At 58.1% G+C, this 20,404-nt stretch overlaps 5 protein-coding genes across 5 annotated transcripts; 1 reads left to right on the forward strand and 4 right to left on the reverse strand.

Annotated features, from left to right (window-relative positions):
* Positions 1 to 1,111: 1,111 nt before the first annotated feature.
* Positions 1,112 to 6,608, reverse strand: EHS24_001853 (uncharacterized protein; the record flags this gene model as incomplete). Its single annotated transcript, XM_028617614.1, has 5 exons — positions 1,112 to 1,153; positions 1,201 to 2,709; positions 2,763 to 3,151; positions 3,549 to 3,642; positions 6,414 to 6,608. The coding sequence occupies 5 exons, from the start codon at positions 6,606 to 6,608 to the stop codon at positions 1,112 to 1,114; spliced, it is 2,229 nt and encodes a 742-aa protein (XP_028474077.1).
* A 2,894-nt stretch (positions 6,609 to 9,502) lies between these two features.
* On the reverse strand, positions 9,503 to 11,822 carry ERG5 (RNA polymerase C-22 sterol desaturase; the record flags this gene model as incomplete). The annotated part of the gene is made up of 6 exons (XM_028617615.1): positions 9,503 to 9,551; positions 9,620 to 9,731; positions 9,816 to 9,846; positions 10,028 to 11,093; positions 11,180 to 11,389; positions 11,710 to 11,822. The coding sequence occupies 6 exons, from the start codon at positions 11,820 to 11,822 to the stop codon at positions 9,503 to 9,505; spliced, it is 1,581 nt and encodes a 526-aa protein (XP_028474078.1).
* Positions 11,823 to 12,755: 933 nt separating this feature from the next.
* On the reverse strand, positions 12,756 to 13,638 carry YOP1 (ER membrane protein DP1/Yop1; the record flags this gene model as incomplete). Its single annotated transcript, XM_028617616.1, has 5 exons — positions 12,756 to 12,772; positions 12,834 to 12,965; positions 13,037 to 13,139; positions 13,227 to 13,371; positions 13,448 to 13,638. The coding sequence occupies 5 exons, from the start codon at positions 13,636 to 13,638 to the stop codon at positions 12,756 to 12,758; spliced, it is 588 nt and encodes a 195-aa protein (XP_028474079.1).
* Positions 13,639 to 14,772: 1,134 nt separating this feature from the next.
* EHS24_001856 (uncharacterized protein) lies at positions 14,773 to 16,833 on the forward strand (the record flags this gene model as incomplete). The annotated part of the gene is made up of 5 exons (XM_028617617.1): positions 14,773 to 14,922; positions 14,978 to 14,986; positions 15,049 to 15,338; positions 15,389 to 15,705; positions 15,758 to 16,833. 5 exons carry the CDS (start codon positions 14,773 to 14,775, stop codon positions 16,831 to 16,833), a joined length of 1,842 nt encoding a protein of 613 aa, XP_028474080.1.
* A 622-nt stretch (positions 16,834 to 17,455) lies between these two features.
* On the reverse strand, positions 17,456 to 19,566 carry EHS24_001857 (uncharacterized protein; the record flags this gene model as incomplete). The annotated part of the gene is made up of 6 exons (XM_028617618.1): positions 17,456 to 17,884; positions 17,929 to 18,232; positions 18,275 to 18,557; positions 18,596 to 18,873; positions 18,944 to 19,161; positions 19,456 to 19,566. The coding sequence occupies 6 exons, from the start codon at positions 19,564 to 19,566 to the stop codon at positions 17,456 to 17,458; spliced, it is 1,623 nt and encodes a 540-aa protein (XP_028474081.1).
* Positions 19,567 to 20,404: the final 838 nt, after the last annotated feature.

Genomic DNA, 20,404 nt, shown 5'->3' on the forward strand with positions numbered 1-20,404 from the left:
TGTCCGAAGTCTAGTCCAGCACAGTCGGGAGAGTGAGAGGAGAGTGACAGCCAGATGAAGAGAGTTGCAGAGACGAGTGAGCTTTTATGAAGCTCATTGTGTGTCCATACGAATCCACCGGCTGCCCAGCGGCCGAGCACCAAGGCGAGCGCTGCTAGCCACCGCTGACGTGGTGCACACTTCCCAACTAAGATGTTTGTGGCCGTGGTTGGGACGCTCTGATAGGCGCCACGCAGCGTGTGGCGTCCTGACGAGCAAGCTTGCCACAGCCCCACGCCGCCCGCCACCGGTGTGATCGGCTCGGCTTCAGCGGGACGTTGGGGAGAGCTGGTGGCGAGTGGCAAGTGCGATAGATAGTCTTTGCGTCGTGTGTCAGGTGTTTTGTTTAGGTGTGTGTTGCGTTCGTTCCCTTGCTGTGCTTCCATCTGGCAGCTCGCTTGCACCGACGACGTCTGGCCTGGCGCAGAAAAAGCAGTGAACCTAGCGTCAAGTTTCCTGTGGGACGTTGCTCGGTGCCGTGCAGGTGATCGACCGGGTGCGCACAGCACCGGCTATGCTGTCTCGCACAACCCTTGCCGCCACCATCTGGTGCACCACCTGTCATACCGTGGTTGATCCGGCCCAGGCCAGGATGGAGAGCGTGCAAGAAGTGGGCCACGGGCCCGCACCCGGGTTCATCGAAAAGAGCTTGGCCCAGGTCGAGTTTTCCGCATGCCCGTTTGACTTGGCTTCCTTCTAGCCGCCCTTTGACCCCGCCTAACAAGGCACCTTGAACCGCGCGGACCACGACGCGGGCCCAAGGTCCTGTTGCTGCCCAACGGGGAGCTCCCCATCCTGACGGGCGTTTTCACTGGGTGCTTCAGGCGACCTCTTGGGCAAGCTGTTACAAACCAGTATTATTGCATCTGCGCGCGTTTTTTTTTCCGCAACACTACTGCAAGGCTACTCCCGAAGAACTAATAAATACGAATGTGGACATGAGATATAAGGGGCGAAGGGGTACTGTCGACAGATAACCTCGTGTGAGCCACCGCTGGCTCACAATTGCCTGTCGGCGGTGGTGGTGATGGTGGTGGTGTCTGGTGTCGATGAATAACGATACGGGTAGCAATCAGTCCTCGAGGTACTTGAGTCCACCCTTGAGGTATCCCAACTGCCACAGTCAGCCTTCGGCTTTCACAATCAAATCAAACAACTCACCATGAATTGTCTAAAGTCGTCCATTACAAACGGCACAATGACGGCACCAACAAACTGGGCTGCTCGTGTGAGGCGCGTCTCAATTTGCTTGTACGTCTTGTGCGGGAGGGCGTGGTATGCCGGGGTGCAGGGGCCGGTGAAGCAACGGAGGTGCTCGTCAACAACCTGAGCCGAGAGGAAGAGCTGGCCGAGGAGGTCGACGTATCGTTCAGGCGAGTCAGAGCCGCGCGACATCTTGTCAACACGCGCCGAGATGCGCGATCCCCAGCTACTCTTGGTTTTGCCCTTCCAAGTGCCGACAGCCACACCCTTGGACTGGAGCGCTTTGTGAGTGGCGTCGAGCTCGTCGTCCAGGCCGTCCAACAGCGTCGAGAGTTCGCCGCCCACGCGGTTCGCCTGCTCCATCTCGTGCTTTGACAAGCGTGCCTGTCCCTCACCGCCGTAGCGCTCGTCACGCACGCCCATCAGAAGGGGGGCAGCGGTACTCCTGATCGCCTCGAGGTGGCCGATAAGGGCCTCGCACGCCCGCGCCTTGGCTTCCTGCCCCACGAGCTTTGGCTGGCTACTTGACTTTGACGAGCCAGGTTGTCTCCAGTTGCTGGGCTTCCACATGGCGGGGTCGATGTGGATCGCAGAGGTCAAGTACGCGCCTGGACCAGAGGGGTCCATCGACATGCACAGAATGCGCAACAAGTGGAACGGGCGATGGATCAGCTCGGTGGGCTGTGGCTCGGGTCGTGGTGCGAGATGTGCATTGCCCTGGAGACGAATAGGGGGTGCCAGTGTTGAACGGAACGCTGGCTGCAGCGGGGGGACAGGGGGGATGGAAGCGTCGCCGTTGACATAGGTTCTGCTCGAGACGGTGCGCGACCTGGTCGACCCTTCGTAGCTCTCGATCATGGACCCACGCGGCGACGCGTTGAGTTCGGAAATGGATGACATGGACTGTCCCGTCGGTCCTCGCTGGTGCCTTCTCCTGCTGATAGAGTTGCTCGTCGTGGTGGAGTTGGCGATAACGCCGGCCTGGGCCTCTTCTGCGACGCTCATTTTGCGGGTTCTGTCGCCGCCGCCAGAGGCGGGAAGGGGAGGCAGAGGGCGATCCGACTCGGCACTGGTGCGCGGCGATGCCTCGACTGGCGGCAAGGTTTTTAACCCACGGACGGAGCTGGCCTCCTGGATGCTGGCCTCGTCGCCGTCGACACCGTCCAATCCGGATAAATCGGCTTCCTCGTCGAGCCCAAAGGACTGCTTTGAGGTTATCCTTTTCTTGCGCCTCGAGCTGAGTGCGGATGCCGATACCGGTGAACGGAGGGGGTTGCTTGGGCCGGCGTCGCCGTTGGTGGGAGAGATGTCAGAAGAGAGATGCAGATTTGGGGCGGGTGCTGGTGGTGGTGTCGAGTTGATGGATGTCGTCTCCAACATCAGGGTCCCTATTCCCGCCGTAGCCTCTTCCGCGTCCGAACCCTCATACGCCGAGAGCAGAGTTATGCGGGCCATGTAGGCGTCGTGCTACCATTGTCAGCGAATGTCCGCCCCCCAGAAATATGTCATGGAGCCCTCACAATTCCGCGCAACGTCCTTCCTTCGTCTGCATCTTTGCCTCCTCGCTTGCCATCTGTGGGATCGACTCCAACGCGCTCCATGACGACTCGGAGCTTGGTCACGGCATCACGATAGGCCGCAAGCGCGCCGGCGACGTCGTTGCCCTTGTCCATCTCGACAGCCTTTTGAGCGAGGTCGAGGGCAGTCTGCAGCAGTTGTCGAGAGGCAACGCGAGGTTGCATGCTGGAACGACGCGAGCCAGAGTCGGACGCGCTGTCGTTGGCGAGGTCGGGCGGCAGGAGGGACGCAATGTTCGACTCTGTCGGCGTAGCGCCGCCAGCTGCGAGTGTCCTAAGAGGGACGATGCCAAACGAAGCAGCTCTCGGCGTGTCTGCGGGCGCATCGATTACTGCGAGCGCTTGGTCAGTGGTTGTAGTTTTGTGTAGATCGCCAGAAGCACCGAGCGCGTCAAGAGCATCTCCAGAGCCAGGTGGTGGCAAACACGACGTCGCTGTACATGCTGCCATACCCGCGCTGCCGCGGAGATGAACGGGAGCGTGCACCCAAGACAGGGTGGCCAAGATGGGTGGCCAAGGTCGAGATGTAGACCTTTTCGGCCACGCTCTTGGCTCTGCGCGCGGGCAGGTTGCACCCCCCGGTACTACCGCAAAATCGCGTGAATGCACCGCAAGCAGAGCAACGTGATATGGGGGACGCGTTGGGGACGCGCTGGAGACGCGATGCGACGCGTAGATGCCGCCGTCGAGTGCGGATTGAGTGAAGAGGGGGGGAGGGGGCAGACTTACGGCTCAGGTCGCCTCCGTTTGGCGCGATGGCCGTGTGGGTTCCATTGTCCATGCCGGCGACGACGCTGGCGGTGCGATGAGAGGATGCACTGCGCTAGCGGTGTAAGGACGTCGGCGGTGAGACGCAGGCGCGCGTGCCGGATGTGGATGGTGAAAGGGGTGGAGATTGGATGCAATGGTTGTGTGCCCAGATTGTTGGGATGGAGAGAACAGACTTGTTCCCGAGTGACGATCCCAGGACGGCGGCGGCAGGAGACTCTCCCCAGTCGGGCGCGTGGATGTGTGCGGGGCGTGCGGCCACAGGGGCGGGTGGCGCTGACGACCAGCGAGCGAGCAAGAGCGTGGATGGGGGGGAACTGTCGAGAGAAGGATGGACAGAACGGCGGCGTGTGAGCGCGCGCTGATTATACGCGGGGGGTGGTGGTTTGTGTCGAGCGAGGAATGAGGCAAATACACAAAATGGGAACAGACGGTCAAAAGTGGACGACGGCGGCGGCGGCGGCGGCGGCGGCGTTGTGTGGTGCTCGGTGAGTGTACAGTGTCGTCGTCTGGGTGAGGTGGGTGACCCGCGCGCGCTCCCCGTGCATGTCATCCGCCGAGACTGCGTCCCATATCACCGGGAAGAGCCACATGCATCCACACGACTGTTCAAAGCGTGTACATGCTTGAACGCTGACACGCACACATACACGCATCGGGCAAGTAGAGAGACACAGAAGAAGTGCCATCATATAATCATGGGAGCCAGAGGCAGGCAGGCCAGGCCACACCAACTCCCCCCCCTGGATTAATTGGGCGCGGCATTCTCCATGCTCTCTCCGTCTCCCTCTCCTGCACAACACCGCGTCTCGTCGTCGTCCCGCCTTGCACGCTCGCTCCCCGCCTAGCATTTTGCTGGCATTGCCCCGTTGCACCCGTTGCATACCGCGCCAGTTCTGCACGATCGTTCCCGCCGTTTTCCCCGACTCAACCCGCTGTGCGCCACCAGCAGCTGACCCCCAGCGGCCAGCGAGAATCTCGAATGCGTCCAGAAGCCCTCCAGCCCTCCAGGTATATGCTATCAGGCGTCCTTCCGCTGGCGCCACCGTTTCCAGTTCCGTGAATGATGATGATGGTGATCGTATCCGTCCTCGCTCTTCTCCATGTGACGCACCACCCACTCCTGCTGCTGACTCTGACCACTCCTGTGGAAGCGGCATCCCCGCGCCTCTCCAGGCACTTGGACGCGCCTGGACGCGGCGAGAACGTAAACTCAAGAACAAACATAAACATCCCCTTGACCTGTCCCTTCCCGCAAACTCCAGTTCTCCCCTTTGTGCCAAAATGACGGGAGAAAGGAGAAAAAAGACGACTCATATGAGACCACCAATCTCGCGTGATGGTGATTACCGCAGGCCGCCGAAGGCCACATTTGTGGCAAATTGACGCTCGTCGCCAGAGTGAAGCCACCGACTGGGACCCACCGTATGCTAGCTCGGGTGGGTTTTTTTTTCTCGCTGTTTCTTGCATGCGCAGTGCGTACAACCGAGGACGTTTGCCTGTTGCCTGTTGCCTGTCTGCCCAAGCTGCCTCCATGGCTTGTAACTTGTGCCTATTCCGACTGGGTGGCGCTTCAAGCGACTTGTGTGCGTGACCGACCGGTCAGCCATGAGGCAGGCAACCACCACGCTACGCAGCTACGCTGCGTGCGCTGCGTACAGTACCTGCGTGTCTGGCACGCTAGAGATGCCAGGAGCATGTCGAGCACTGACACTCGCGTTCACTTGCCCTCGCTTTACCTGGACGAGGCCATTGGACCATTGGGGCTTCAGGACCTCAGGACGACCCCCATGAGGTTTCGGGGGTCTGGGCGAACCGGAGACTTGAGCTGTTCATAGACAGCGAAATATCACATGGGGGTGAACCGTTCATGGATCATGGACGTCGTTTAAGAAGAGAAGCGGCAACGCTTGTAGTGTGCGTCCAGGAGCTGTTGTGATGGTCAAAGGAACGTTCCATGACCTCTGACATCCCATTGAGGATCCTCTAGGTCACATTAATGTCACCACATTCCATCACATGTGAGTCAGTGGTCTGTGCGCCGTGCGCAATATAGTGCCGACGCCGCACTGTGCTTGCTCCTGTCAGTCACCTGTGGCCTGTTAACCACCCGTTGCATTGGTCTCACCCTACATCAGGTTCCCCCCAACACTCCCGCGTCCCTATGACCCATGGTGTTCGCTCTCCATGCCCTGGCACACCACCTCTGTACCTCTGTGCTGACCATCGCACACCTAGTATCTGCAGCCCTGCAAGGCGAGGAGAAAACATGTTCTGCGCTGCTACCGCGAACTGATGGAGTTTCACTCAACCAATGGCTGCCACATGCCTCAACGCAAAACGACAACATCGGCTAGCCAGCTTGCGGCGCCGTTCCGAGAGTCAAGGAATGCATCACATCGTCCACTCTGCTCCTGGGGCTTCCGTTTGTCCAACACAGAGTTGGTAGTTCGGGACGGGCTTCGGGTTCGACTTGAAATTCGGCGCGGTTCGGTTCGACTGAAGACCACTGATTGTGGCTGGCGGCGGCGGGAAAGGAGTTATACACACATCGAGAGAGCATTAACCGGGGTTTCGTGTTGATACAGGACGACAAAGGTGTGGCGCAAAGGCTCGTACAGGGAGATTACTGAGTGCGATGGCTCGAAGCCGAGTTCGTGAGGCTTGAGGACAGGTGGGGGGGGGGGGGGGGGGGGGAGCGAGCTTGACGAACGAAGGCGAGGCGGCGACAGGTTGTTTTGATGAGACGCCATCAGAGCGGGTCTGAGCAGTTCCGAAGTGTCCATGGGCCAGAGGGGCGGGGGCTTAGAGCCAATGTGCTGGAACGTAGCAGTTGTCCGACTTGAGGACTCCCTTGAGCTGAAGCATAACGTATGGCGACACCTCGGAATGAGTGGGGACCACGAACGGCCTGCCGGTCGCGGACATCCAGGTCTGGTGGCTGCCCTTCACTCGAATAGGCGTCCACCCGTAGTCGCCGAGGACCTTGATGACCTCGCGGTGCTTCTGGGCGTGGGTCATAGAAGAAAGTACCCGACTGTATGGCAATTGTAGATGGGCGATATTGTACGGATAAGGCAGTGGTTCGACACGACAGGCAGAGTCACGGCGTGGAGGAAGTCGGCTTGATGCTGGAGTGCTCGGTGCTGCTGGTGGAGGTGCTGCCGCAGTCCCTCCACGGATGGCCGGTGTTGGTGATATGTATGAGGGATGTGATGCTGTCGGATACCACTCGGAAGGAGAGTGGATCCTGCTGTCAAGGGGGCCATCAGCACTTGCAACTTTTGTGGCTCGTGTGTGTGCGCGGGTGTGTGTGTGCGTGCAGACTATAAGCGACCTGTGATGGAGTGCCTCCACCCCCGTTCTTTGTTTCTCTGCCATCACCGACCACCGAAGGTTTCCATCGCACAATGCATGCACTATAAGAAGGAGGTGGCTACAAGGTATGCGATGCGACCACACACTACAGACAGACTACAGGACGACCGACTACATGGCGGCTGGGTGGCAACAACGGTTACTCACCAGTGGGGCCTCGCGAATCTCTCCGGAAGGTGGTTTTGTGCGCGGGTGGGGGGTTTGGATCGAGCCAAGATGGCCTCTTTCCTCCTCCTTTATATACCTTGCAGAGCAGAGAGAACGGTCGCATGGATTGGTCATTGCTGCCCCAAGAAGTCGCTCTCGAAGGGGGTCGCCTGTGCGCAAAAGCGCGCTCCTCTGGTCCTGCACCCCGTCACCATGTCACATGCAGCACCAATTGCAATAACAAGGCGCGGACGACGGCGGCTGCGTATGACTTTATGTGACCTCCACACATGGTAAATGCACTGCGCAAAGCACCAGCGGCACGCCAGAGATGCGCGGTATTTTGCACAGGTGTGAATAGTACGCGACATGCATGTGATGGCACAGTGCAAGAAGACAGGTGCGATGCGCGTGGTGACAGGCAGCGAAATTCGGGCACCGATTCGCAAACCGCCACTGGGATTTTCAGATTTGGCAGAATGCGGTCTGAGCCTGCACGTCCCGCCCCGCGCTTGCAGCATGCGGGTGGTGCTTGCAGTGCAGCCTCTAGCAGCCATTGCCGTTAAACAGCCTGCAGGCGCCCTCGTTGTGCATCGTGGTTTGTCGACTGAGCTGGCCTGGGTTGTAGCCAGACGGTACATGCGGCCGCTACGACGACCAAACTATGACCAATGACCCAGTATGACTCTGTAGGGTAGGACCGAACCGTGCCCGGGTCATAGAAAGTCGTACTTCGAATCACCGACTTTCACTGATCACTGATCACTGATCACTGATCACTGATCACTGATCGATCACCGACTCGACCCGTCGTTTCCCATGATCCCCCCCCCCCCCTTGTGAAATATCCTCCACTTCTCGAAGGATTGGCTCCACCCAGGCCGCTTGACTCCCCATCAGAGCAAGCCAAGAAATGAGCGACATTGATGCCCCGCAGAACACCCATACAGTGCATATAGGACTGCCTATGTGGAAGGCGGTGGAGTGGGGCAAGTGGGCGGTCGTCTGGGTTTACGGAATGGAGCGGGCGCAGCACTTGCGTCAGCCCGGTCTCACATGGGCTTCAGCGGCCCTGTTGCTGGCCTTTGGGCAACGTTGAATCAATCATGCCAAGGGACAAGTGACCGGTGTGGCCGTGTGTCTGTATTGGTCATCTGCAGTTGAGTCACCCAAGGATCAACACCTCGCCGCCTTCGACGCAGTTTACCGCCTCTGCGGCGACCAAGTACAGTGATGTTCGGTACTGTCTCTCGTTTTGGAAGATTTCCCCGCAGGTAAGGCAGAAGAAGTAGTTGTGAGACTGTCAGAGCAAGCCATATGGATCACAACATGTATATGACAGTAAAACACACAGTGAGACTACACAAGGTGAAGGTGGTGGGGTCGGGCGGTCCTCTGCAAGCTGTGGTGTGGCCTGGGTTTGCGGACGGCCACGCTAACCTCGGTCGAGGCTGAGGACCGGTGTTCTTCGTGCCCAGAGTCCCAGCGGGACTTGGTTGGAGTCGTCCGGTCCAGGTGCGGCTTGCACTGTGACTGTGGCCGAACGAACATACCTGGCCACCTTCCCAGCGTCGGCGTTGCCACCGCCCGTGTGACCCATGTGACGGTGGGTGAAGCGGTGTCGCCTTGTGGTGGCAAGGGCACAGCGTGTTTGGCAGTTGCATGACTCTAGCTGAGGCCCAATCGTCACGCACGGTTCGTACAACGACAAAAGCATTCATTATTGTGTCCGGTTTCACCTTCCTTGCCACATCTAAACTGTGTGTGTACACTCCAGGGATTCCGCTCCCTCCTACAGCCAACTGCCACTGACAACATGTCAGTATTGCCCCCACGCAGGGCCCAGCAACTCATTCTGCCCAGCTCGTGTCAACCCGCTCCTCCCATTCGTCTCATACCTGTCGGTAATGCCTGGAAGTACAGGTCACGCAAAGAACGGTAGGCATGATGTTCAAGACAATCCGCATCTGTCTCCATCAAAGCCGAGGGCGCGCAAGTACCCCGCCAATGCTCAATGGTGTCCAGATATCGTATCTCCCAAGCACAGGAGAACTAGTATAGTGAAGCACCTGCCACATAGCCTCGTTCCAGCTGCCAGGGACTGGCCCTGCTTCTCACACATACACAAGCACGCTTGCCAAGTCGTCAAGAATGGCATTATTGTTAAGGCGCAACAACTCCCAAGGCTGGCATGGCACGCAAGCGCGTGCCGTCACAGCACACGGACACTAAGATGTGATCTGGGTTGTGGGCGGGGTTTGGGGTAATAAATAATAGCAGCACGAGTGGACAGTGTGGGCGGCGGTGTTGCTCCATCGACTGGGACGGGTAACCGAATCAATCCCCGTGGCGTCGTGCGTGCCCCCTCTACACGTGTCTCTATAAGGTCCCTACACGCGGGGGGTAAACTTGAGGATGAGGTCATCGCGGGGGAAGATACTGGGCGACGAGTCAGCTAACTGATGTTGTCTTCCACGTTCCAGCCAGGCCACTTTCGTCCAACTCACCCAGCAATGACCTTGATCTCGTCAGAGTCGGGGGTACGCCTGTGATCCCAGTCCATCATGGTCGACGCGGTGCCGAGCGTGGCGGTAAGGTGCATCGACGCGTACTGGTGACCTGGAGTGGCAGTCAGCCTCTAGACCTTCAGGCCGTCTTTCCACGCTTGTTTTTCGCGTTTCTTCCGGATTACGTAAGCCTTACCAATACATTTGTGCGGTCCGGAGCCCCACACCTTTGGACGTCAGCTGTTGTCTTTACGTCTCTGGAGAGGAAAGAAACGAGTTCCAAGAGATGGAAGAGTGTCGTGAAGATGTAGAGGAGGTTTTGGGTGCCACAACCGGCGATCGCCGACGGAAGTATTTTTTGTTCCCGCCCTCTCTCCCACGCGCGCCTCTCTCTTTCTCATGACTCACCATGTAGTTCTGGGGCTTGGACTCGGCAAGAGGAGCAGAGCCGTCCTCGTTCTGGAGCCAGCGCTCGGGCTTGAACACGTCGGGCTCGGGGTAGCAGGTCTCGTCGTGGAGCGAGTTCCAGAAAGCGGGGATGATCATCGAGCCCTTGGGGACGGTGTAGTTCTCGGACACGGGGAAGGCCTTGGTCGTGAGGTAGGGGACCATGATGACGGGGGGACGGATGCGGAGAACCTCCTTGATGACGGCGCGGGTGTAGACCATCTCCTCGACAGCGTCAAAGGTAAGGGGGGCGTCGAGGTCGCCGCCACGGATACGGTACTGCTCCTCACGGATCTTCTCGAGGACGTGCGGGTTGTCGGCGGTGAGCTGGAAGGCGTAGACGATGGCAGAGGACATGGCGTCCTGGGACGCGAAGAGGAACGAAAGAATGACAAGACCAATCTCCTTGTCGCTGTACTCGCGCGAAAGGAGCTCAGCCTCCTCCGACTTGCCAGCCTTGGCGAGGAGCATGGCGCGGACCCAAGCGTCGAGAAGGCACTCGGGCTCGTTGTCAAAGTCGGCCATGCGGATCTTGGCCGCGGCGGAAGCACGCATGAGGTACTTCATGACAATCTTGCGGGCCTTGATAGCGTTGTAGACCTTGGTGCCGGGGATGGCGAACGGGAAGTTGACAAGCTCAAGGGCACAGGTGATGAGCCAGTACTTCTCGTTGATCTCATCCTTCTCAGCCTGGTTGAGGTAGTCGCCGACAAAGACCGAAAGCGAAGTCTCCATGTTGAGGTCACGCATGGCGAGCATGGTAGGGCGGTGGTCACCCCACGAGAGCCAATCCTTGAAATACTGGCGGTAGATGCGGTCCTGGATGGGGAGGTAGATCGAAAGAGCCTTCTGGGTGAAGAGAACGTTGAGAGCCTTGCGGTAGTCCGAGTGGACCTTGCCGTGGAGGAAGACCCAGTTCTCGGGGAGGAGAACCTTCTTGGCCGAGGCGACGAGGCAGGGCTCAGCGTGGTTGGGCGAGTTCATGATCTTGCGGGCCATCTTGTTCGACGAGCCGATGACAATGAAGCTGGGAGCGATGGTCAGTGGCTGTCAAAGCATGTACGGTGGCGTGTGGCGGAGCCACATTACCCGCGGACGCAAAGGAGGGCTCACATGTTGAACACCGAGACGCAAGAGAGTTCACCAGAGTACCATTGCTTCTTGTACTTGGCAAGGGAAGGGTAGAGCGAGTCGGTAAACTTGCCAATGATAGGGATGGTCCACTTGTCACCGGGAAGGTGAGCCTTCTTCGAGCGGTAGACAACCTGCTCAAGGACAAGGAGCGAGATGATGGCCGTCAAGATGGTGGCGGCGGTGGTCTTGCTGTTCGGTGCCAATCGACAGGCAGTAGCAGAACGCACAGACGCAGGTACGCAGAGCGAGTGGTACGAGTGACGGGTGATTGCGGTAAAGCACAGATCAAAGCGTAAACGTCGCAGTAAGAGGACCGTGTGGAGACAGCGACACGGAAGAAGCCGAACAAGCGTCACATGTGTGTATGTGTGTGTGTGTCGACGGGGTCACGAGAGTGCGAGATCGAACAAATGTTTCCCCAAAAGAAGCGAAGGCGTTAATTGTGAATCAAACGTGGTCGGAGAAATGTCAGCGCGCGCCCATGGACCGTTGACTCCCCATGCACGTACGTGTCAAAGGAGAAACGAGCCTTGGAGAGGCTCTCAAGACCCCACGACTTCATCGACTCGAGGTCGACGAGGCCAGTGGGGCGCGAAATGAGCGAGGAAGCCGGAGCAGACATGCTGGGAAAGAGAGCGATTGTTGACAGTGGCAGCGGCAACTAGGCTACTTGTAAAATCGGGCTTGGCCGAAAGGGGGAATGTCGCACAACAACTGGCGAGGTGGAAGGAGAGTGTGTCGGGTCCTCCGTCGAGTGAAACTTGGCGATATGTGGGAGAGCTATGCTATCTCTACACAGCTGACCGAGAAGTTATAAGTGAACGAATGACGATGAAGACAAAGACATCCAAGATTCCGAGCCTACGCGACCAACCTTCGATGCCAAACTCTCGTACCACCTCTTGTTCAGGGTCGTTCGGCTTGTTTGGCGGCAGCAAATCTGTCTGTCGGCAGAACTCCCAACGAGCCCAGTAAAGCAACAAGCGCCAAGGTGTGCTCTGGCTGGCAAAGGGGTGGGGGCGACGCACGCATCCCATATGCATTCCGGCGGGCTCCCGGCCGCCGAATGGGAGCGCACAGACAGGCTCGCGGCTACGCTTGCAGGCAAACAAAAAGAATCTTCAGCGCGCCTGGCGGTTGCGAGGACGGAAAAGCTGGCGGAAAAGCCCACCCATCCTTGCCGCCGAGCGAAGCGACGAGCCCAGGTCCACAGGGACGTGACCACGGGCCACGGGCCGCACATGGCCTTTCAAATAACAGGTGGATACGCCAAACTGTTATCCCACCCGCGGGCGAGCCAGAGGCTGGGCGCCGTGGCGTACTTCTTTTGACGCGTGCGCTTGTGACCCACACATGAGCGTCATCGTGATCACCGTCGTCGTCATCGTCATTCATCGCTCCGCCATCAACATCGTTTTGTATAGAGCCTCCTCCGCCACGTTCAGAACATGATAACATGCAGAAAACTGCATCCAAGTAGTGAACGCTCCCACTGATCGTGTATTCGTAGTCGTTGATCATGCCGTACGGGCGCGTTGCCGCAGCGTGGTTGCGTTTAGAGAGTCTTCTCGTCTGTTTTTTAAAAAAATATCCATCAGCACCCATTTCCAAACCTGCGTTTGCAGCCACTTACGCTCAAACGACGAGGGGGCGGCAGCGGCGGGAGCCGCGGGGGGGACCGCGCTGCGGGCCTTGACGTTGGCGACAACGGGGCGGAGGACGTTGAAGTAAAGGGTCTCAGCGCCACGGGTGGCAGGGAGGAAAACTGCGGAGAGAGAGCGTGAGAATGGCGTTTCGGGCGCTGGCCAAGGCCGCAAACATGCAAATAATACTTACGCCAGATGGTGAAGAGAGTCTTGAAGACGAAGTAGAGGGGGACCCAGTAGAGGATGGGGCGGATGGCAAACGACTCGATCAGGTTGAAGGTGCCGAACACAATCTATCGCACCGGGTAAGCCACCATCCATCATCCGGCGCGAAGGAGAAACAGAGAGAGAAAGAAAAAAAATCAATCAAGTAAACATACCCAGTAAGTCAGCCACTGCTTGTCGTCGTTGGTCGAGGGCGACTCGATAGCCTGGACCGAGAGGTAGGCGGGGAGACCCCAGCCGATGAGGTTGGAGATGGGCGAGGCGAGACCAAAGAGGTTGAAGAAGATAAGGAAAACAGCGCTGCGGAACCGCGTTAGAAAGCCATCAAGGCCATCCAACCACCACAGATGCAATGCAGCTGTTGATTGCCACTCACGAGGCACCGAGAGCGAGGACGCCGTAGACCTTGGGGACCTTGGTCTTGGTCTCAATGTCACGGAGGACGGTGTACTTGGAGAGCTCGGCGTCAAGCGAGGTGAGCTGGCCCTGGACGGTCTTGTGGGCCTGCTGGACGTAGGGGTGGTTGATAAAGTTCTGGGTAATCTGCTGAGCCTGGGGAGTGGACATCTGTACGAGGACGAGAAGGCGTGGTCAGCGGAATGATCGGGCAAAGAGCTTGCGAGTCGTTTCCCACGCGACCTGTGATGACTGGTGTTGTGGGACCGATGGCAAGCCAGTGAATGGATGAGGTCGATGCTTACGGTGGGCAGGTTGCTTTACGCTTGGGTAGGCTATGTGTCTAGGTGGAGGGTGTGGATGAGTCGCCGGATGTGGGACTTTAAGATGAGTGGGGGTGTGGAGGATGGATTGGAAAGAAGGAGCGAGTTGCCATGGAAATGCGCGGGACGAGGTGACGACCCAGAGCAGACCAGGAGCGCAGGTCCCGCGCAGCCAGGGAGAGAACGGCGGCGGGCCAGCGGCCAACGGCGTCACTGGCGGTACACGGGCGGCGCGGGCGGTGCACAACGCGCGCACCACATGAAAAAACGTCATTATGGCCACGCCCATCACTCTCTTGGAACCCTGGGTGGGTGCATTTGTTTAATGTCATTTTTATAATCATTAATCCCGGGTGTGGGATAGCGGGGGGGCAACGGAAGCAGATTTTGGCTCTCCTAATGCCCTAATGCACCCCCACCTAACCCGTTCCTTTGAATCCTTTTGAATTGCCCACACGCGTGCAACACCCCCCACACACAACTAGGCCACCACTAGGTCCCTGGATCCCTGGGCGCCTGGGCACGCGTGCATACACACATGCACACATGCATACAGCAAACACACACACACACACCTTGCAGTGTGGGCCGCGCTCCATTATATATGCATTGACACTACTCCTCGCATCCCACACCTCGTTACACTTTGCGTCTCCCTCTCCATCTCTCCGGAAAAAAACGTGTGGACACGCCTTCCCTCTCTCTCCTCCAACACCATCAAAAACGCAACCGCAACGCAGCACTCGGCGCCGCCGGGTCGTCAAGAAACCCCCCCTTTTCAAGCCACAGACGTACCTTGGGCCACACCCCCCGCCCAAAGCCTCGATCTCTGGCCGCCACCGCGAGACGACACCTGTGGCCTGGCGCGCACAGTGAGACACCACCCGTCGTCCACTTTATGCTTCACCACTCCTCTGGTATATACCGCCCTCCACGCGTCCACAACACCGTCTCGTAAACGTCACATCGCCGTTCTCGATACATGTACTCGCCCCGTGTACGCTCGCCAGCCCCAGGCGCGCTTCAAGGAGGCCCTGCGCCCATACGGAGCCGCCGGTCGGGACTTCGCAGCCGTTCAACGCAGCTCCTGGCTCTGAGATTCGGATGGGTCGTTCTCGTCATCTGGTACGAGGTGAGCGCATACCACCCTCCCCCACGGCGAATGCTTTAGCTAACGTTGGGTGCAGGTCGGCGAAGTGAGTGTGTGGCCCGCCTGATCGATTCAAATGTCGTGTACTGCTCTAACGCGCGCTTCTAGTTCTTCTACTCGCTCTCCAGCTGTCGCTTCCCAGACTCGGCCATTCGCAACGAGTCTGAGGGTGGACAGACGCCAAAACACGTTGTCCTCATTGCCGACCCCCATGTCCCACACCCCCTCTACTCGCACCCAGAAGACGGTGCGCCATGGGCCAACGCCGTCAGGCAGCGCATGGAGGAACTCTTTATGCGCAAGAGCTGGAACATCGTCCGTCGTCTCGGTCGTATCGACGCCGTCGTGTTCGTTGGCGACATGCTCGACTATGGACGTGGAGCCATGAGCAGCCGACAGTAGGTTTTAGCTCTTCAGCGTGAGAACCCCCCGCCCTGACACGTTACAGGTACAGCGACTACCATGACCTGTTCCGTTCCATCTTCAAGTTACACTCGGACACGCCCATGTACTTTGTTCCAGGGAACCACGACATTCCCCTTGGTCGACAGGGTGACGACATCTCCACGATTGCTCGTCAACGCTACGCCGACCACTTTGGCGAGATCAACACTGTAGTGGAAATTGCAAACCACACCATCATTCTCTTGGATGCCGTTGGCTTGATCGAGGAAGACTACCGCCGCTACTACGCCGAAGTTCAGTATGGCGAGTGGGACGGAGTCGACGAAAACGTCATTACCTTTGTCAAGAACCTGGGTCGCAGTGAGTACCCCCGCGACCCCGTGAGTGAGCAACATGAGCTGACCTTGTTCAGACCGACCAAACTCTCCCATCCTCATCTCGCACGTGCCTCTCAACCGCAAAGAGGGGTTGAGCTGTGGTCCATTTCGCGAGTCGGGAGGCCAAATCAGAAAGGGTGTGGGCCCCGGCTATCAGAATCTTCTGGGAAGCGACACTTCGCGTTTCCTCCTGGAAGTTATCAAACCCACCGTTGTGTTCAGCGGCGACGACCATGACTACTGTCACGTCACTCACCCCAACGGTGTCAAGGAGGTCACAGTCAAGTCCTTTTCGTCGTCTGCTGGCATCCGCCGTCCGGGCCTGCAACTCCTCTCGCTTGTCCCTCCCACCGAATTTAACTCTGGGCAGGCTGACCGCCCGTGCATCCTACCCGACCAGGTCAGCGTCTACACGCGTGTTTACCTGCCCTTTGCCTTGTTCACCATCGCGTTCCTCCTCATCACCAACATTCGCACTGCCTGGGCGCGTTCATCTGCCAGTGCTGAGGCTAGGCGTATGAGCCCACCCGAAGAGAAGCGGCGACAGGCGAGCCTGCCCCTAACACTCCCATCCCGTCGCTCGGCCACCCACCTCCAGGCGCTGGCCAAGTCGTCGCCCCGTGAAAGGCATGCCGGTATCGTTACCCCGGCCCCTTCTGCCCCCACTTCCCCACTGTTGAGCCCTCGCATGCAGTTCTACACCGACGACTATGACCCCGAGATGGCCGAGGTCCCTGGCTCCCCTGTCCTTTCCCGTCGTTCAAGTTACGCCGCCGATTTGGGCTCCATGTCTCGCTCCGCCAACGCCGGCCTCCTCTCTACTCCCACTCTCCAGCCCAACCCACGCCGCCCGAGTGCTGTGCCTCGCATGCTCTCGGCAACCGACTGGGCCTCGGCCGCGCGCGCAAAGGACGTCTCAGTCCTCAGCCTTGTCGCTGACAAGGGCAAGACCGCTGTCTACAGCTCTCGCGTCCGCGGATTCGTCCGCTGGCTCTGGCGTGCGCGGAACAGCTTCCTTGTCAAGACGTGGCGCGAAACTATCGCCGTCGCGATCCCAGCCGCGATCGTCTGGATGCTCATGAACGCGCTGTTCTTCTGGGAGTCAGCCTAAACACACAAACACGGACGACCGTAGATACCGAAGAGTCCAACAGAATCCCCCCACCCCGTACCATTCAGATTCCTCCCCGTCTAATGGGTTCCTCTTACCATAGCATACTAGAGCAATCCCCTCGCGTCACTTGTGCTCGCCTCCGCGCGAGGGATATACAACCCGGAACACTTGTATTGTAGCCTGTCACCCATGTCCATGCACCCTGGCGCGCCGCCTTTTACCACCACCACCACCACCACCACCACAATACTTTTTACTGGTTCGCAATTGAGACATTCGTCTTGCATAGCAGAGTAGATACAGAGTTGTCGGTCGGGCGCAGGACACTGGGAGAGTGGTGCGACCGTGGCGGCCCACAGTCGCGCCACTCTGCCAGCATCGACCGCGAACACGAGCGCCGACATAATTGTGATTCAAAGCGGAACGACGCGTGTTTGTTGTTCCAGGACAAGATTTGAAAACGATAATTATAAATCGAGTGAAGGGAGACCATGGAGGCAGGCGGCGGAACGGCGTCGAGGGGAGGAATGACAGGGGGTACACAGCGTGCTCACCAAAAGTGCACAAACCACCCCATGCCCGTTTTTGTGTGGTTTTCGAATAATGCTGGTCAGTTCAGTTATGCCTTGCCCGCCTTCTTCTCCTCGTGAAGCACGGCTTCGTCCGAGTTGTTGTGGTCGACCGGGAACTCGACCATGTCGTTGGGGCCAAAGTAGTGGCGGCGGGCGTACACAACGTACCACAGGAGACCGATGAGCATGACGCCAATGGTGATGACACCGGCATAGTTCATGTTTTGGCCAGTGACGGGGTGGTTTTCGGGGAACGACAGGATAATACACTCGAAGAGAATGTAGATGACGGCGACCCAGTTGACAAACTTGCCAAAGAGGCCGTCACCCAAGTAGAACGGGCCAGGCTTGAAGTCGACACCTTCCTTGCCAGCAAAAATGAGGCGGAAGAAGATGGGCAGACCGTATGATAGGTCCAGAGCCACAGTGGCAAGCGAGAAGACGGCCGCTGAAGCAATGGGCGAGGCAAAGTCCAACTGCGAGAGTGTTAGCCATACAATGCAGCGGCGACGCCACTCACACATCCCAGGGCAATGGAAATGATGACACAGCACCAGACGGCATTGATGGGGGTCTTGGTGTACTTGTTGATCTTGCCAAAGAACTTGCCATCAGGAAGACCGTGGTCACGGCTAAAGGCAAAGATGGCACGAGCATTCGCCTGCAGACCAGTCTGGAGCGTGAAGAAGGCGATCAGGATGGTAAAAGACCACACTGCAAGAGCGCCCTTCAGGCCAAGGCGGTTGATGAGGATCGAGAGGTAGGCGTTGTCCGACGCGCCTGGCAGGTCCTCAAGCGGACCCGATGCGAGGACCATGCAGATGCTGCAATTGTTAGCACATGCTCTTAGTGGGGGCCAAACTCACTTGAGAATCCAGCCGAGGATACCAGTGCTGAGAACGGCAAGGAAGATGGCGACGGGGGCGGCAATGGCAGCCTTCTTCACCTCCTCCGAGATGTGGGCGGTAGCATCGTAACCGGTCATGGTCCACTGGACAGACAGCAGGCCAAGAAGGAACGAGAGCCCGTTGTTCGACCAGCCAGTCTGGTTCTCCAGATACGTGAAGGTGTACTTGGCCGTGTGCAGCTCACTGCGCGGGGTCTTGGCAAGGACAGCGATGAAAGTGCAGAACAGCACACCGACATTGACTGACGTCAGCCCAGCTCGTACACCTCCGTGGACTCACTGAAGACGAAGAACTGGGTAAAGAAGGCCAGCTGCTTGGTACGGAGAGAGTTGAGGAGACCGTGCAGGCATAGCAGGCCGATGAACAGGCCGACTGTCTGGCCCGGAGTCACACTGAACTCGGGATGGGCGGCGCCATATGCAGACCAGATCATCTCACTCAGGCCAAATTCGGTGGATGCCGCACCAGCAATGTTGCCCAGCACGTTCATCCAACCGATGAGGTAACCGACCCAAATACGATGGCGAGGCGGGACGAGGCGGGCAGAGGCCGTGTACCTTGAATAGCGTCAGCCGTGCTGTTCTCCATGGGGGTAACTTGACCACATGCAAGCACTGGAACACTCACAGAGCACCCGAAGTGGGGTAGGCAGATACCAGCTCAGCAATAGCAGTACCGATGAAGAAGGCGAAGACGGCACCGATGAACCAACACCAGACCACACTCGCGGGCCCGCCGAGCATCATCGGGGTGGTAAAGGTGATGGCAACAGAGGACGAGACACCCATGATCGAGAACGCAAACGAGAAGGTGGCCAAGTTGCCAAACTCGCGTAAGAACTCTTGCTGTATGTTGGGTCGCACATGGGAGGACGCAAGGTTGGACGGAGAAAAGGGTGGGGTTTGGAATGGTCGCACGACGAGTTTCAAAACAAAAGAGAGGTTGCCGTCAGCACCAGTAGCAAACAAGGTTCATCCGATCCAAGAACGAGCATCGTTGATGGCCCCGCTAGGTGCAAGGCACCACCGCCTGTCGAGACGGTCGCAGCTGCACAGCGGAGACCCGTGAAGGATGGTCCGACGCAAGGCATGCCACAGCATGGTTGGACCGACAGTGTAGGATCCAGGTTGAGTACGTACCTTGTAGCCTTGCTTCTCCAGAGCGAGGCGGTCATCATAGTCCGAGTCGATCGAATGCGCGATCTCAACTACCGAAGGTCGGCGGTGATGCTCTGGGTGATGCTCTGCCATGGTGGTTGAGGTAGAGGTGAGATGTTGGTGGGAAGTAGAAAGTGAACTGTAGTGGCGTCCAGTATAATGTGCAGCCGGTGGCTTGGCCAGAAAGCCAGAAATGGAACTGCCAAGAGAATTGGGGGGTCTCCGTGAAACCAGCAGGGGGAGTGTACCTCTTTGTATGTATAGGGCAGAGACGTTGCGACTGCCAGGTGGCCAGGTGGCGACCGCTCTTTTCCTCCCTGCCCTCTGACCGGGGATTCATTGCCGGCACAGGGGACAGGTCATGCGTTGGCGAGCGTGGGGCAGACGTAAGGTGACCTGGCTGTGCACGGCGGCGAGCCACAGCCGAGGGACGACCTATAGCATGACGCACACTGGACGGGACGACGGCGGGCCTTTTCATTTGTTGTTGACGTCGTCCCCAGTACGACTTATTGTGTCACTTTCACCAGCTTGCAGTTTTGCAAACAGGCTCAGCTTCAAGACAGTAGCTCCTAAGCACATACTCTTACACATTATCTATGCGTATCCTTGATCCAGCATGTTGGTAGACCGTTACAGGCGATCAAGCATTCCTGACCCGACAAACGGACGTTCAGGTCACCTGAATCACAATGGAGCCCCCCCTCAGGCCCTGTTTTTTGACGTCTTGACACTTCCCTGCATGTCTGCACCTGATACTCGCAGCAGCAGCCGGCTTGCCGGTGTCACACAATCAAATGTCTAAATATACGCTCGCTTCGTCTTTGATCCGTTTGATCCGCCTCCGCTTGAACCTTGCGGCAGAGAGGGGGCTGTTCCTTGGATCCTTGGTTTGCCTCGTTTAACTAATGACGACGACGATTGTTCCTGG

Source organism: Apiotrichum porosum (assembly GCF_003942205.1).
Source record: "Apiotrichum porosum strain DSM 27194 chromosome Unknown scaffold_11, whole genome shotgun sequence".
In the NCBI taxonomy this organism is placed as follows: domain Eukaryota; kingdom Fungi; phylum Basidiomycota; class Tremellomycetes; order Trichosporonales; family Trichosporonaceae; genus Apiotrichum; species Apiotrichum porosum.